The following is a 14,218-nucleotide window of genomic DNA, read 5'->3' as shown; positions in this document are numbered from 1 at the left end:
ACTCAACTCTTTTATTTTATATATATATATATATATATATATATATATATATATATATATATATATATATATATATATATATATATATATATATATATATATATATATAAAAGATGTTTCATAATAAAATTTAATTTGCCAAACGATTAATATTTGAGACCGAAGGAAGTACATAATGGTCTAACGAACATGAGACTTTTGATCATAGTTCACAAATTTGAGATATTTAAGCTCAATAACAAATTGTAAAGAGTGGTGCTGAGTAAAAACAAACCCCCAAAACGAATTAAGAGAAGTGAAAAAACACAAGCAAGATAAACCACGAAATTGACAACAACCAATTATCTCAAACAAATGGTTGATTTCAATTAAAAGCTGGTTTGAAAATTTTAATGGTCTCAAACTGTTCTTTATGACACTATAAAATGCTTTGAACAATCAGTTACCTTTGAAAATACAATAAATTATCCAAATATATATATATAGAAAGAGAAGGAAATTATTATGAACAATATGAATATGAACTTCAAGTTACCATTTGCATTTGCACTAGTTCTATTTCTAGCACAATTAGGAGAATGTCAACCAGGAGTTTTTGATGTGACTAAATATGGTGCAAAGCCTAATGAAGATATTAGCAAGGTAAATCGAAGCATTTTAATTTATAGCAATCCGGCCATTTCATTCAAATAAAAACAAAGGGATGTATCGGTATCAGATTCAGGATTTAAATTTAACGGAATATAAGTGGCCATTTGGCCATGCATGTTTTTTACTTTTTCCCGGAGTTAGAATTCCGGAAATCACGTTTGGCATAAAATTTGAAAAATACCAAAAAGTTGTTTTCACTTTTTTTCACTCCTAATCACTCACAAAAACTCAAAAACAACTTCAATTTATATTCATGACCAAACACAACTCCAATTCCCGAGATACTATTTTTCACTTTAAAAACTAAAACAACTTTTTAAGATTTCACAATTTTCATGGTGAAACGGGCCCTAAGGTTTTAAGTTCTTTGAAAATATGGGTACAACTTATAGCCTATTGCGAAGCTTCCATAATCTCATTTTGCCAAGCTTCCATAATCTCATTATTTTAAAATGTGGTTTTGGTGAGAAGTGCTTTTCAAAAAAGAACTTTTGGTGAGTATCAACCTCTAGTTGGATAATCAGTTTGAAAAATATTTTTGTCAATATTAGGACAAAAATTTTGTGTTTGGCCAAAGTTTCAAAAAGTGTTTTTGCAAAGCAGTTACTCTTCTCTTCTATAGAATAGCTTCCCGATCTACTCAAAAACACTTTTTTCTTTCTAAAAGTTCGGTCAAACACCTCAACTCGCTAAAATAAGCATATTTCATATATGCTTTAAGTTATATACACTATCAATTTAATAACTCTTTTACATGATCAGGTGTAGATTATTATCTTATTGTAGGTTAGTTATCAATTAATGCTTATCATAGAGCTAAATTTATTTGTAATTACCTTATAAATAACATGATTCTGTAGATATTACTTTTACACAATCAATGCATACAACTTTAATTTTTGTTATACGGTCTACGTTGAAAATGATAGATTCAACTAAACTCACTCCCAACACTCTAGATCCGGCCCCGAAAATAAAACTATGAGCCTGTTTGGATGGGCTTATGCCAATAAGCTGCAAACAGCTTATAAGCTAAAAAAAATAAGTTGGGGTAGTCTAACTTATTTTCTTTAGCTTATAAGCTGTTTTCAGCTTATAAGCTGCTTTAGATAAGCTAAGTCAAATGGGCCCAATTATTTTTTTGAGCTTATTTTAAGCACAAAATGACTTTAAGCTGGCCAGTCAAACACTCAAAAAAACTGAAAACAACTTATAAGCAACTTATAAGCCAATCCAAACGGGCTCTATGCTAACTTTTGTATTGTTCTTTAATTTGCACATATATTACATTCTTTTCTTCTTCTTTTTGTGGTGATTTTGGAAAACAATTATGTATAGGCTCTATTAAGTGCTTTTAAAGAGGCATGCAACTCAAAAACTCCAAGTAAAGTGGTAATCCCAAAAGGCAATTTTTTGATGAATCAAGTGAGATTAGAATGGAATTGCAAGGCCCCATTAGAGCTTCAAATTCATGCCACATTGAAAGCTCCTCCAAATCCAAACCAACTCAAACATGATATGGAGTGGTTAACTGTTAATCACATTGATCATTTTACATTATCTGGTGGTGGAATTCTTGATGGGCAAGGAGAACAAGGTTGGGCACAAAATGATTGTAAAAATTCAGAAAGTTGCAGTAAGCTACCAAATGTGAGTCATATTCTATCTTCTATCACTTTGATGTTCATTGGTTCGGGTAATTTTATAGATGGTCATTCAACTTTAACTTTAGTTATTGCACCAGAGTTCTAATAAATTAATTTTTGTAACAAAAAAAAACTCGCTGTATTATATATGCGTATTTCTAGCAAAATTCAATAAGAACACGAAAAATGTTAAATCTAGTCCTAAAAGCATGCACAAAGTGGCTGCAACGTCTATAAAATTGTCATGTAAGTACGATGTCACGTGGAATACTCATAGTTGCATTATTTTTCTGTTATAAAGATTAAGTTTATGATTTTCCTATGATAAATTAAAAGTTGGATGATGAAATTAACCTTCTATCCTTGTTATGAAGTTTGAGACTTCTGAATTAACTAAGTTCCTTTTTCCTTTACTTTCTTTGATGTGCAGAATTTGAGCTTCAACTTCCTCACAAACTCCTTAATCAGCGACATAACTTCATTGGACAGCAAATTATTCCACATTAATGTGCTAGGATGCAAGAACTTAACCTTCCATGGCATTAACATAAAAGCCCCAGCAGAAAGTCTCAACACTGATGGTATTGTTATAATTGTCTTTCTATCTCATCCAACTTTTATTTGCTTAATTATTCAATAAGCCCTTTCACATGTGGTCTTGATTCTTACAATCTTTGCATAAATAGTAAGCCAGATTCACTATTTACTTTTATTATCAGTATACATAGATTATACACATATTATACATGGATTTTATATCCACAGACTACTTTTAGTTTAAACGATGTTGGGTGGTTATTTAGGTTAATTTTTTTTTTTTTTAATTTCTTTCTATGAGCCAAACACTTGGATTTTTTAAGCGTGACGTTAGATTCAAATCCAGAACCTCTTCATGTTTTGGTACCATGTTAGAATTGTGTGATCATCTCATATAAAAGTTTAATCTATTAGGAGTGAGCAACTCATCTAAAAGTTTAATCTATTAGGAGTGAGCATACTTTGTATTGAGAAATTAACATAAACAATCGCCCACCCCAAAAAAAAGGCGACAAATGTATAATATATGTATAGATTATGTATATATTCAGTATATTGACTAGAGGCTGTAAATATTTCTGGCCAAGCAGCCAACTGTGTAACTTTTCTCATTTTATTTACTTAATTATATTCTCAACAGGTATTCATGTTGCTAGATCAAGAGGTGTCAACATTACAAATTCACAAATTGGCACAGGAGATGACTGCATATCAATTGGTGATGGAGTTCAAGAAATGCACATTACTAATGTGACTTGTGGACCTGGACATGGAATTAGTGTTGGTAGCTTAGGAAAAAGTCCTGGTGAATTGCCTGTGGTTGGAGTTTTTGTGCAAAATTGCACATTTATTGATACTGATAATGGTGTGAGAGTGAAAACATGGCCAGCTTCACATGATGGTGTTGTGAGAGATTTGCACTTTGAAGATATTATTGTGCAAAATGTTAGCAACCCGGTTGTTATTGATCAAGGTTATTGTCCTTATAATCAGTGCAAGAAAGAGGTGAGTGACATGTCTTTGTTACTATGCAATCCAAAATTATACTAATTAGTCTTTTATATGCAATTTTCTTGTACTATATAAATTTCAGGGTAATTTTTGGGATGATCATTCAATTTTCGGTATATTACACCAAAGTTACAAATCTAATTTTTATAGTAGAAAAATAATTTAACTAGGTTTATATAGTAGTCTGTTTGACATATCAAGTCAAGAGGTCAAGATTCCTAACAGTGGGGGGAAGGAGAGTGGGTAAGCGGGCTCCTTTCACTTGGCCCGTTAGTTCCATGATGAGCCACATGATTAAGACGGCAAGTATGAAGTTTGGTCTGAAGATGGTTTGTTTTTTAACATAATTTTTTAAGTGATGTCACATGAATATTATGTAAGTGCCGCCTTAATAAACTACTTGTTTTTCTAGCACCAAATTTAGCAATTTTTGGTGTTTTTTTGTTTATTTTCTATGTTATATGGGCATAGATTATCCATTGCACACAAGCAAAGTTAAAATTCATCAAAAAGGGAAGCTAGCTAAATGTATTTTTACTTTGATTGATTGTTTTGCAGTTGCCTTCACAAGTGAAGATAAGCAAAGTTAGTTTCAAGAACATAAAAGGTACATCAAGAACTCAAGAAGCTATACAACTAATGTGTAGTAAAGGTGTGCCATGTGAAGGTGTAGAAGTTGGAGATATTGACATAAAATATAGTGGAAATGAAGGACCAGCCAAGTCAACTTGCGAAAATGTTGACCCAAGTCTTGTAGGCAAGCAGCACCCACCAGTTTGTAGCACTACTCCTGCTCAGTCTTCTTGAACACGTTCAGGTGTCTGAATGAAAGCTCGTAAAGCTGTGAAACCGGGTAAATTTCACAAAAAGCTACTTTTCAGCTCCTACAATTGAAAAAATAGTCATTATCATAGAGTTTCAAATTCTACGGGTGAAATTCCACAATGGCCTTTATTTCAAAAATAGGACCGAAAAGTGGCTAGTGAGCACTATTTCATGGACACAATTTGTGCTTGTGTAGGTGTTTATTTGGCTATTCAGCCCCATTTTTTTTTTTTTTTGGATAATTTAGTCTTCTTGAGCTTTTAATATACAAAGCTCCCAAAACTTTGCCCCTTTATTATAAGGGAATTCCCTTCCCCCCCCCCCCCCCCCCCAGCTAGGTAGTATCGGACTTGTCTGCTAGGCAAGATCTAGTAGATAGGAAATTGTACAGTAGTGAGTAATTAACCAAGCTGTACAGTTGAATTACAAAAATAAAATTCAACTTTATATCGTGAGATTTTTTTTTTTCCCATATGCATTGATTGGAATACATATTTATATTTTTTATGTAATATTCTATATTAAAGTCGCCCGACTAATTCAAATTAACGCTTGAAAAAAGTACCAGAAGAAGAGCTTGTCCCTACTAAAGTCTCTGATTAATTCGATTTGATGAGAGGTGAGAGAATATATAGATATTATTATATTCTAATTTAATAAGAACTTTTTTTTACATTAGACAAAGCTTAATTAAAAAAAGGAAGAAAATTGAGTGGCGGCTAGATTAGATTGATTTTTCTTCCAAAGCCTTATGGATAAAATATCCACAATTCCACGAGATTCACACTTGAATGGATAAAATATCCACAATTCCACGAGATTCACACTTGAATAATATGAATAGACCTTTTTGTCCCTTTGTGATGAAATATCCATCAACAGAAGTATGAGTCATATAGTCTATGAGATCGTTCCACCTCAATTTAGAGATATTATTTGAAGTTTATGAATTCTTACGGTAATTTAAATTTAATATATAAAAATAAATGGATGCATAGTTATCTTTATAGGTTTCTTCAATATAAATATATAATTTTGATAAAAATTACTGAGTTTACGTAAGTCATAATTTTAAGATTAGATCAATATACAATAGATTAGAGGTTCAGATTTAACTCTTGGGAATAGAAAAATTGTTGGTGTGGGATGCTTCCTTCTTAAATGAAACCTATATAAAACGGAAATCCAAATTAATCGGATCGGTTGATTTCGAATATTAAATAATTATAATATATATCCGTGGATAGACTTTTTGATATTCGAATGTGATGAAATGTACATAAAGTAAAGGAAGATGATGATAGGTTTTATTGAATTTGCGTCTACTTGTGAAACTACGATGACATGTAATTATAGTAATAATTTGTTAAATTGGCTGGTTAAGATCTTTATATTTTACAAGTTAACAAACGTGTACGTTTGTTTCAAAAGTAGGCGAAATATCTTCGTTGTTTTTCTAAATTTCCTATAAGGATAACCTTTTCAACTAAACGTTATGAGAAAAGTTGTTTAGTTACAGTACTCACTTCAAATACTTTTCAAATAATTTTGCAATATTTTACTAACATCTGTAAATAATGATGGTCATATTCAACTTATAAATAGTGATTTCATTTTCTATAAGTGAAGTCATGGCCAGGGTCAATAGTAATATTATTAGTTTTGTAGTTACCAAAAAAAAAAAATTATTAGTTTTGGGTCAAACTTATTTATTTATTTATTTATTTATTTTCTTTTCAAAAAATCTCACACCATTAAGAATATATATACATTTTATATGTAGTTTCTCAATCTTTGATAAGATTTTATTTACACGCTCAATAATCTCTTGCTCAAACTAAATTTCACATGGTTCATCATCATATACACAAATCTCCTCCACGAACTAAATTTCACGTGACTGATTATCATGATCTACAAGTCAATTTTTGAGATTCATTGTGTGTTGTCCCATATGACTAAGCATTTACGGCCATTGAAGCCTATAACTAGCTTTTTTCTTTTATGTGTGTCATCTCCATACTCATCCCATTGAAGATATCAATTGTTCGATTAAGTTAGTCAACCCAAAGATACTTTTAATACAGTGTGATATTATCCGTTTGGGGTCAAGGCTGCACGATTTTCTCTAAAAAGTCTCATACTATTAAGAGTATTCTACAACTTATATATAACTTCTTATTTCAACTACCCATGTGAATAAAAACTTACTCACATCATGTATTCACATCAAACCAATGAATGCAAGACATGATATGTCTTTTACGTACACATTTATCACTAGACCATGGTGTTAAGTGATGCATATATTTTCACTTTAATATTTAATAATTACTAAGCTTAACTTCATTTGTTTAGTATAGACACCCAGACAAGTAAGCATTACCTACCAATATGAGACTTTATTCGCACACACAATATAAACAAACGAGAATCTTGTTTTGCGAGCAAATTTGACGTTATTATTTGAAGTTTTGCAGTTTTTGAAATTATAAATTCAACTTTTGAGTTTTTTCCCCAAAAAAAAAAAAAGAAGAAGAAGAAGAAGAAGATTTGTTTGAACTATATTTTGAAAAAAAGAAACTTTCTTTATAAAGTTATCAAACTCATTTTTTTCAAAAATAGAAAAACTAAAAAAAAAAAAAAAAAAAAAACCGGTATTAGAATATCAATGAGAATGAAACGAGAATTATGGGTTGTTGGTGCTATTAATTACAAATCGCAATCACATTATCTGACTGCTACCCCTGTCTTTATATGTACAGTCCACGTACGCAAATATTTTAGGGGTCGTTTGGTATAGGCGATAAGGTAGGACATTTCATGATTAAATTTGAGATAAAATTTATATTGTGCTGAATTGATTATTTATACCGTCAATCAAACAAAGTATAAATTTAATCCCATACTTTATAGCATGTTTAATCAAATTTTTGGGAGAAAATAAGTGCCTCTAAGGAATAGTAGAAACTGCTTTCAGAAGCTAAAAAAAAATAGCTTCTGTCCAAAAACTCTTTTTTGAAAAATATTTTTGAGAAAAATAAATTTAGAAGCACTTCTTAAAAACTTAGTCTAACACTAATTACTGCTCAAAAGTGCTTTTTAAATTAATTACGCAAATACAAACGGCTTTCGTCAAAGTATTTTTTTGAAAAACATTTTAAAAATTTTTAGCCAAACATGCTAAATCTTGAATAACCCACCTTATCCATCAAACTTGAGATTGTTTTATCCATCCCAATCCAATAAATAAATTCAAAATTATAATCTCAGGACTATACTCCCAGATAATTCAGTCCCCAAACCAAACAACACCTTACTCTCTGTTTAATTTTCTCATGATATCTCTCCTTTTTGGCTCTTTGTCCAATGCAAACTGCCATCACAGTATCACACAATTTGCCCATATTCCTCCAATCCTCAACTAACAATCAAAACACACGTGGAGGGGGTAGAGGGGTCTTTTAGGGTGTGGGGTAATACACTTCAAAAGGACCAAAAACCCAAAAAAGAAATTATTTTTTATATCAACACAAACAAGATTTTTTTATTGATAAGTTGCTCTAAGTTTGAGTTCTTGGATTTATTATTATTCTTGATAAAAGGTTAGTTCTTTTTTTCTATAATCTCTTCATGTCCCTTTTTGGGTTTAGATTATTATGGTTCCATTGATGTGATTTATTGGTTCCATTTTGTGTGCAAAGTGTATAAAAGGCACCAAGAAAATTGAAAAAAATAAAAATAAATTAGTGGGGTACCATCAAGATTCTTTTTTTTTAAAAAAATGATTAAGCTTTTCTGATGTAGATTAATTAATTATGTTAGATAGCCCAAAAAGCTGTGACCTTTTTTTGTTTTGGTCCTTAGAAAAACTAGTTATGAAGAAAATTGGACCATGATGAGTAGATTGGTATAGTTCATTTCAACTAATTTGGGGGTTTGAGTGATAATTTTGTTGATATTTTTGATTAGTTTGTGTTTATTGTCTTCAAAAGTCTTATTTTTTTAACTTAATGACTAATTCAAGTTCGTTATCCTGTAAAGATTTGAGCTTTATGGTAATGCATAAACTTGACATGTATATTTCACTTTTGTAATCTTTTGATAGATATCAAAACACATGGTAGGGTGGGGTTGGGAAGGGGGGGGGGGGAGGGGTCTTTTGGGGGGTGAGGTGGGGTGGGTGTTGTGGGGGAGATCTTTTGCGGGGTGAGGTGGGGTGGGTGTAGGGGGGGTCTTTCTGGGGGGTGGGTGTGGGGGGTGGGGTAGGTGGGATGAATAAGCTTCAAAAAGGACTAAAAACCCAAAAACAGAATTTTCTTGCTGAGTTTCTATAGTTTTAGTTCTTGGGTGTATTATTATTCTTGATAAAGGTTAGTCCTTTTTCTATAATCTCTTCATTTCCCGTTTGGGTTTTGATTTTTATGGTTCCATTTGTGTACAAATAACAGGTACCAAGAAAATTGAAAGAAAAAAAAAATAGTGGGGTATCATCAAGATTCTTTGAAATGATTTAACTTTTTTAATGGAGACTAATTAATTATGATAGATAACCCAAAAAGTTGAAACCTTTTTTATTCTGGTCCTTTGTAAAAATAGGAAGTTTAAGTTATGAAGAAATATTGAACCAATCTAAGTAGATTGGTATAGTTAACTCCAACTAATTTGGGGGTTGAATGATAATTTGGTTGATATCTGTGATTTCTTTGTGTGTGTGTTATAGTCTTCAGAAGTTTTATTTGAACTTAATGATGAAATCATTTGCTAGAAATATTCTAATTCAAGCTCATGTTCCTGCAAAGATTTCAATTTTATTTTTTCTTTCCGAAACTGGTAACTGTACAAAGATTTCAGCTTTTTGGTAATGCATAAACCAGGTTGGAAAGATTTTCTTCTTTATACTATATTTACCTTTTTTTGGGGTCTTATGGATTTTGGTTCTTTGATGAAACCTTGTTTCTTTTTAGTTTCTGAAGTAAGCATCCGTCGATCTTTATGGTTTGTGACTAACTCCTGGCTTTTTGAGCATTTTTATCTCAGTATTTGTTGATAACTTTTAAGTGTATACATAGGTTTTTTGTTCTATTGTTAACTACATAAGTGCCGAGGGTCTTTCGGAAACAGCCGCCCTACCTTTCAAGGTGGGGTTAGGTCTGCGTACACTCTACCCTCCCCAGACCCCACATAGTGGGATTATACTGGGCTTGTTGTTGTTGTTGTTGTTAACTACATAAGTGCAATGCTAAATTTTGTCATTCTTTTTGAGACGGAGGAGTACCATTTACCACAGCAAATAAGAGTTCATTCAATCTAACTTTAGTTAGAAAAATCGACCATTGAGTGCTTTTGGACAGGGGCGGAGCCACAATAGAAGTTAAGTGTTCTGCAGAACCCAGTAACTTTGGCTCAAACCTTGTATTTGTACCGAGAAATTAAGTTTATATGTATAAATAATGTATCTCGAACCCAATAAGCCAAAAAAAAAAAAAGTAGTTCAGAACCCATAAACTTGAAATTCTGGATTCGCCTATGCTTTTGGAATATGATTAGCTGTGTTATTTCGTACAATCTGTAGATTTACTTGTATCACGTTTGCAATTAATCTTGCGCGACTCATTTCTTTATTGAAGACTCGGATTTTTCTGGTGACTTTTAGGCCCCTCTCGTTGTTTTACATGTAATTGTGTGTGTATGTTTGTGCTTTGCCCAAACTTCTTAGTCACCTTTCCAGGTTTCTCCGTTCTTTAACGTTGTGAGCCATGTTGATGAGAGGTAAGGTTATAGATATTATATTCTTATTCAATCAGAGTTCTTCTCTGCTTCATTATTTCCTCTGAGATCCCTTTTCATTGGTAATGCTAATATATGATTTGTGTCCTCGTCCAGTATTCTTCTACTTTGAGATATTTCTTACCAAAAGATCTTTTTTCTTTGGTTGTTATTTTACCAGTATTTGATCTACATAAATCTTGCAGCTGTCCATAATGACTTTGTGCCTTGTGTTATTCTTCTGATGACTGACTTAGCTTCTTATGTGTTAAAAGAAAACAGGAAGAACAAAATGCCGGAGGGAATAACACCTGAGAATCTTTTGAACAACATCATGGAAACTTTTCACGATGGTGGGCAGAAACATAAACCTCTATCGTTCTTTCAAGAGGAAAGTGAAAACTCTGTTAGTTCTCAATTCAATAGGCTATTTAACCGTCAGAGACCAATCCACCATTGTTTGGGCGGAGGCAAATGTACGGTAGCTTTATACATTTCTTGCCTTTAATTATCTTGTAGTGGATGCACAGCAATACTCAATACGTTTCCTTGTATTTTTGTAGCTGCTGATAGCATGTTGTGGAGAAACAAGAAAATCTCGGCCGGTGTTTTAATCAGTGCGACAGCTATATGGGTGCTATTCGAGTGGCTTAACTACAATTTTCTTTCACTTTTGTGCTTTGGTCTGTCCTTTGGTATGATCGCTCAGTTTCTGTGGGCAAATGCTTCTGGAGTGATAAACAGGTAGTTTAACCTATCCTCTGTTTTTGAAAGCAATGTCCTTTCTTGTCCTTTGTTATTCTAATTGGGAAAAATGACAAGAATGTTCCCTTATGTTTGAGGGTAGGTACAAAATAACAGTTTTGGTCCTTTAAGCTTGTCAAAAGTTAACGCTTTTGGTCTCCTTTAGATATTTACAACTCTGTCTATTACATTTGACGAGAACTATGAAAAGAAGGGAATTATTGAGAACTCATAGTTGGAGGTATAATTTTCATAATATCTTCTTAAGGACCAAAACTGTTCTGTGTATACTTGAGGGATATTTTGAACCTACCCTCAAACATAAGAGACCTTTTTTGTCGTTTTCTCTCTAATTTGCGTATTTTTGTAACATTCAAGTTAATGACAGTTGAATTCTGTGGCCACAGGTCTTCGTCTCAAGTTCCTCGTCTTGTCTTACCAGAGGACCTCTTCATCAATATTGCCAAGACAATAGCCGGTGAAATAAACCATGGTCTGGGCGTCCTTCAAAATGTTGCCTCGGGCGGTAATCTGAAACAATTTGGAGTGGTATGCTAAAAGTCATTAACCATTCATCTCTATCCTCAATTCTTTTCAAAGGGGATATGCTTACAATAAAATGACACAAAGTATCATATATACTCCTAAGTTACTTTTTCTTTTCTTTTTTTTTGGGGGGGCATCAAATTGTTGCGGCCTTTCTTTAAATGTCGTAATCTAGGTGAGTTGTGACATAAATATGAACTGTATCATATCATAGACCACCAGGTAATAGAAGGCTAGCTGAGATAGGTTTGCCTCAGTATTCGAGTTGAAACATAAGTGCCTTTGAGTAGTTTCAGAAGTTGTTTTTCAAAAGCTAAAAATGGTAATTTTTCTCCGGAAGTACTTTTGGAACATTGGTCAAGCACAAAATTCTTGCTTGAATATTGGTAAAAGCACTTCTTGGCCAAACAGACTATAACTAAGACGGAATGTCTATTCAACTTGTTGCATGCAAACTGTTGAATTCGCTCCAGTCACTATTTTCTTGCAGCTTTTTGACATTCAAAGACTCCCCTGCCCCCGCCCCCCCCCCCCCCCCCCCCCCCCCCAAACAAAAAAAAAAACAAAAAAGAAAAAAAAAGAGAGATTGTTGCCTGCCCCTCCCTATCCTATCCTTTTCTCTCATATTCAGTTTTAGACAAGATTCATCTATATTTACATCTTCTCCCCTCTCTATGATGTCAAACTCGCAAACCTAAAAATAGTTTATGCTGACATTTCATTAATGACTTGATCTTGTGGCTGAAAGTTTCTATAAACTGTAAACTACTGTTGCTAACTGTGAAGCTAATGTCTTCGGATTTTTCCTAGGTTGTACTGAGCTTGTGGGCTGCTGGTATGATAGGAAGCTTTTGCAACTTTTTGACTGTTATATATATTGGTAAGAGATCTCTCATTTCCATGCGCTTACTACTTCCTTTGTTTCAAATTATGTGACACTTTTTGCTTTTTGATTCATACCAAATAAACCTTGACCAACATTTTAAAAGGCATTGTCATTTTAACATGAGAAAAATTGCAACTTATAGTATTGTTTGTATAGTTTTTTAATTTCTAAGTTTTAATTTCAAAATATTAAGTTGATCTTATCCAATTTAGCTTCAAACTTTAGTCAAATTGACTCTTGGAATTGAAAAGTGCCACATAAATTGGAACAGAGGGAATACTGTTTTGATCTTTTAGTATCAAACAGAGTAATTAGTTGTATAGTTGTACTTGTACGGTTGAAATTACAACCACTATACTAGCCTCAAATCCTAGCCTCAAATCCTAGCAAGTTGTGGTTGGCTATATGGATCTCTGCTGACCACGTCGCTCCACTGTGAGCTCATCTCACTCCAATATTGCTCAATATAAAATTGAAGTACTAGAAATTTTAAATGTTTTCTATTGGCGTATAAATCTTTGACATGACCAAAAGACACTTGGAAAACTTAGGACCTAAAGTAAATGTACTAACATGAATAGAACTTCATCCCAACTAACTGGTATTGCCTTATACAGTTGAAATTGTATTTCCAAGATATTGGACTGTGTTTAATCTGCTTTCAATCAAAAGACAAGGGAAATATTGCACTTGCTTGATTGATATGCGTATTGGCTGCTTTCATTGCAAATATAAAAGGACGTTGTTGTCTTGACTATACTTTGGACTTTGATTGTGTTATAAGGTTTCGTGGCTGCCCACACGCTTCCAGTGCTCTATGAAAGATATGAAGATGAAGTTGATGGTTTTGTATCTAATGCCCTCGAAAAGCTTCAAGGCCATTACAAGAAGCTGGATTCTGGTGTCCGTAACAGAATACCACGAGGCAGCTTCAGGGGAAAGAAGGCTGACTAGATCTTTAATGGAAACCAGCTTATATGGAGAGAATATGAAACTCGTTGTCATGCTTAGGCAACAAATTTCTGTATGTATGCATAGGATTAATCGAGGCGATTATTTGAGTAATTATTTGAGTAAATCAAACGATAGAAAGAAAAGTGTATTGAAACTTTAGGTCACCTTGTTGTGTAAATGCTTCTTCTACTTTATTGATATTTGGCATTTGAAAATAAATTGAGTATCTGCAGAATGTATGAATGATACTCTTTTGAAGAACTTATATGTCTGCACTATATATGGCAAAATGAGCTTTTGAAATATTGGAACTCTCAGACTATAACCTGCTTTTTTCAATATTCTTGTTTTTCTTTTGATTTCTGAAGCCAACAATACAAGAACTTTGGTTGTGTCTGGTATGAAGGAAAATATTTTTCTTTAAAACAAGTGAGTTTCTTTCTTATTTTCTAGTGTTTGTTACCTATCGGAGACAACCTCTCTCCCGTCACATGTCTGCGTACACACTATCTTTCTCAGACCCCACCTCGCGGAATTATCCTAAGTGTATTGTTGTTGTTTCTAGTGTTTCCTAAGTAAGTAAAAATATATTATCCTAAGAGTATTTATGTGTAATCTAGCAGAACACTATAGGGGTGGGAAGTGGGGG

The 14,218-nt window shown here is 32.9% G+C and overlaps 2 protein-coding genes across 4 annotated transcripts; both read left to right on the top strand.

Moving 5' to 3' along the window:
* Nucleotides 1–456: 456 nt before the first annotated feature.
* On the top strand, nt 457–5,133 carry LOC132638742 (polygalacturonase-like). The gene is made up of 5 exons (XM_060355517.1): nt 457–642; nt 1,990–2,301; nt 2,728–2,878; nt 3,475–3,839; nt 4,404–5,133. Exons 1-5 carry the CDS (start codon nt 505–507, stop codon nt 4,650–4,652), a joined length of 1,215 nt encoding a protein of 404 aa, XP_060211500.1. The 5' UTR covers nt 457–504; the 3' UTR covers nt 4,653–5,133.
* Nucleotides 5,134–8,116: 2,983 nt separating this feature from the next.
* LOC132636698 (reticulon-like protein B8) lies at nt 8,117–13,872 on the top strand. 3 transcript variants are annotated; one of them, XM_060353690.1, is made up of 6 exons: nt 8,117–8,275; nt 10,715–10,915; nt 11,003–11,183; nt 11,591–11,732; nt 12,540–12,609; nt 13,400–13,872. In XM_060353690.1, the coding sequence occupies exons 2-6, from the start codon at nt 10,732–10,734 to the stop codon at nt 13,567–13,569; spliced, it is 747 nt and encodes a 248-aa protein (XP_060209673.1). In that variant the 5' UTR covers nt 8,117–8,275; nt 10,715–10,731; the 3' UTR covers nt 13,570–13,872. The 3 variants fall into 3 exon arrangements, with proteins under 3 accessions (XP_060209673.1, XP_060209672.1, XP_060209670.1); XM_060353689.1 differs by lacking the exon at nt 8,117–8,275 and adding an exon at nt 8,445–8,580; XM_060353687.1 differs by lacking the exon at nt 8,117–8,275 and adding an exon at nt 8,943–9,043.
* The last annotated feature ends 346 nt before the right edge of the window (nt 13,873–14,218 follow it).

The sequence above is a fragment of the Lycium barbarum genome, chromosome 4 (genome assembly GCF_019175385.1).
Source record: "Lycium barbarum isolate Lr01 chromosome 4, ASM1917538v2, whole genome shotgun sequence".
Taxonomy (NCBI): Eukaryota; Viridiplantae; Streptophyta; class Magnoliopsida; order Solanales; family Solanaceae; genus Lycium; species Lycium barbarum.
Note: the sequence above shows the minus strand (reverse complement) of the source record. Positions and strands in the feature narration are given on the sequence as shown.

Coding starts and splice junctions, on each gene's coding strand:
- LOC132638742 (XM_060355517.1), top strand. CDS start 505: ATGAACAATATGAATATGAACTTCAAGTTACCATTTGCATTTGCACTA. Junction 2,302..2,727: donor GTTGCAGTAAGCTACCAAAT/GTGAGTCATATT, acceptor TTTGATGTGCAG/AATTTGAGCTTCAACTTCCT. Junction 3,840..4,403: donor ATAATCAGTGCAAGAAAGAG/GTGAGTGACATG, acceptor ATTGTTTTGCAG/TTGCCTTCACAAGTGAAGAT.
- LOC132636698 (XM_060353690.1), top strand. CDS start 10,732: ATGCCGGAGGGAATAACACCTGAGAATCTTTTGAACAACATCATGGAA. Junction 11,733..12,539: donor ATCTGAAACAATTTGGAGTG/GTATGCTAAAAG, acceptor GATTTTTCCTAG/GTTGTACTGAGCTTGTGGGC. Junction 12,610..13,399: donor TTTGACTGTTATATATATTG/GTAAGAGATCTC, acceptor TTGTGTTATAAG/GTTTCGTGGCTGCCCACACG.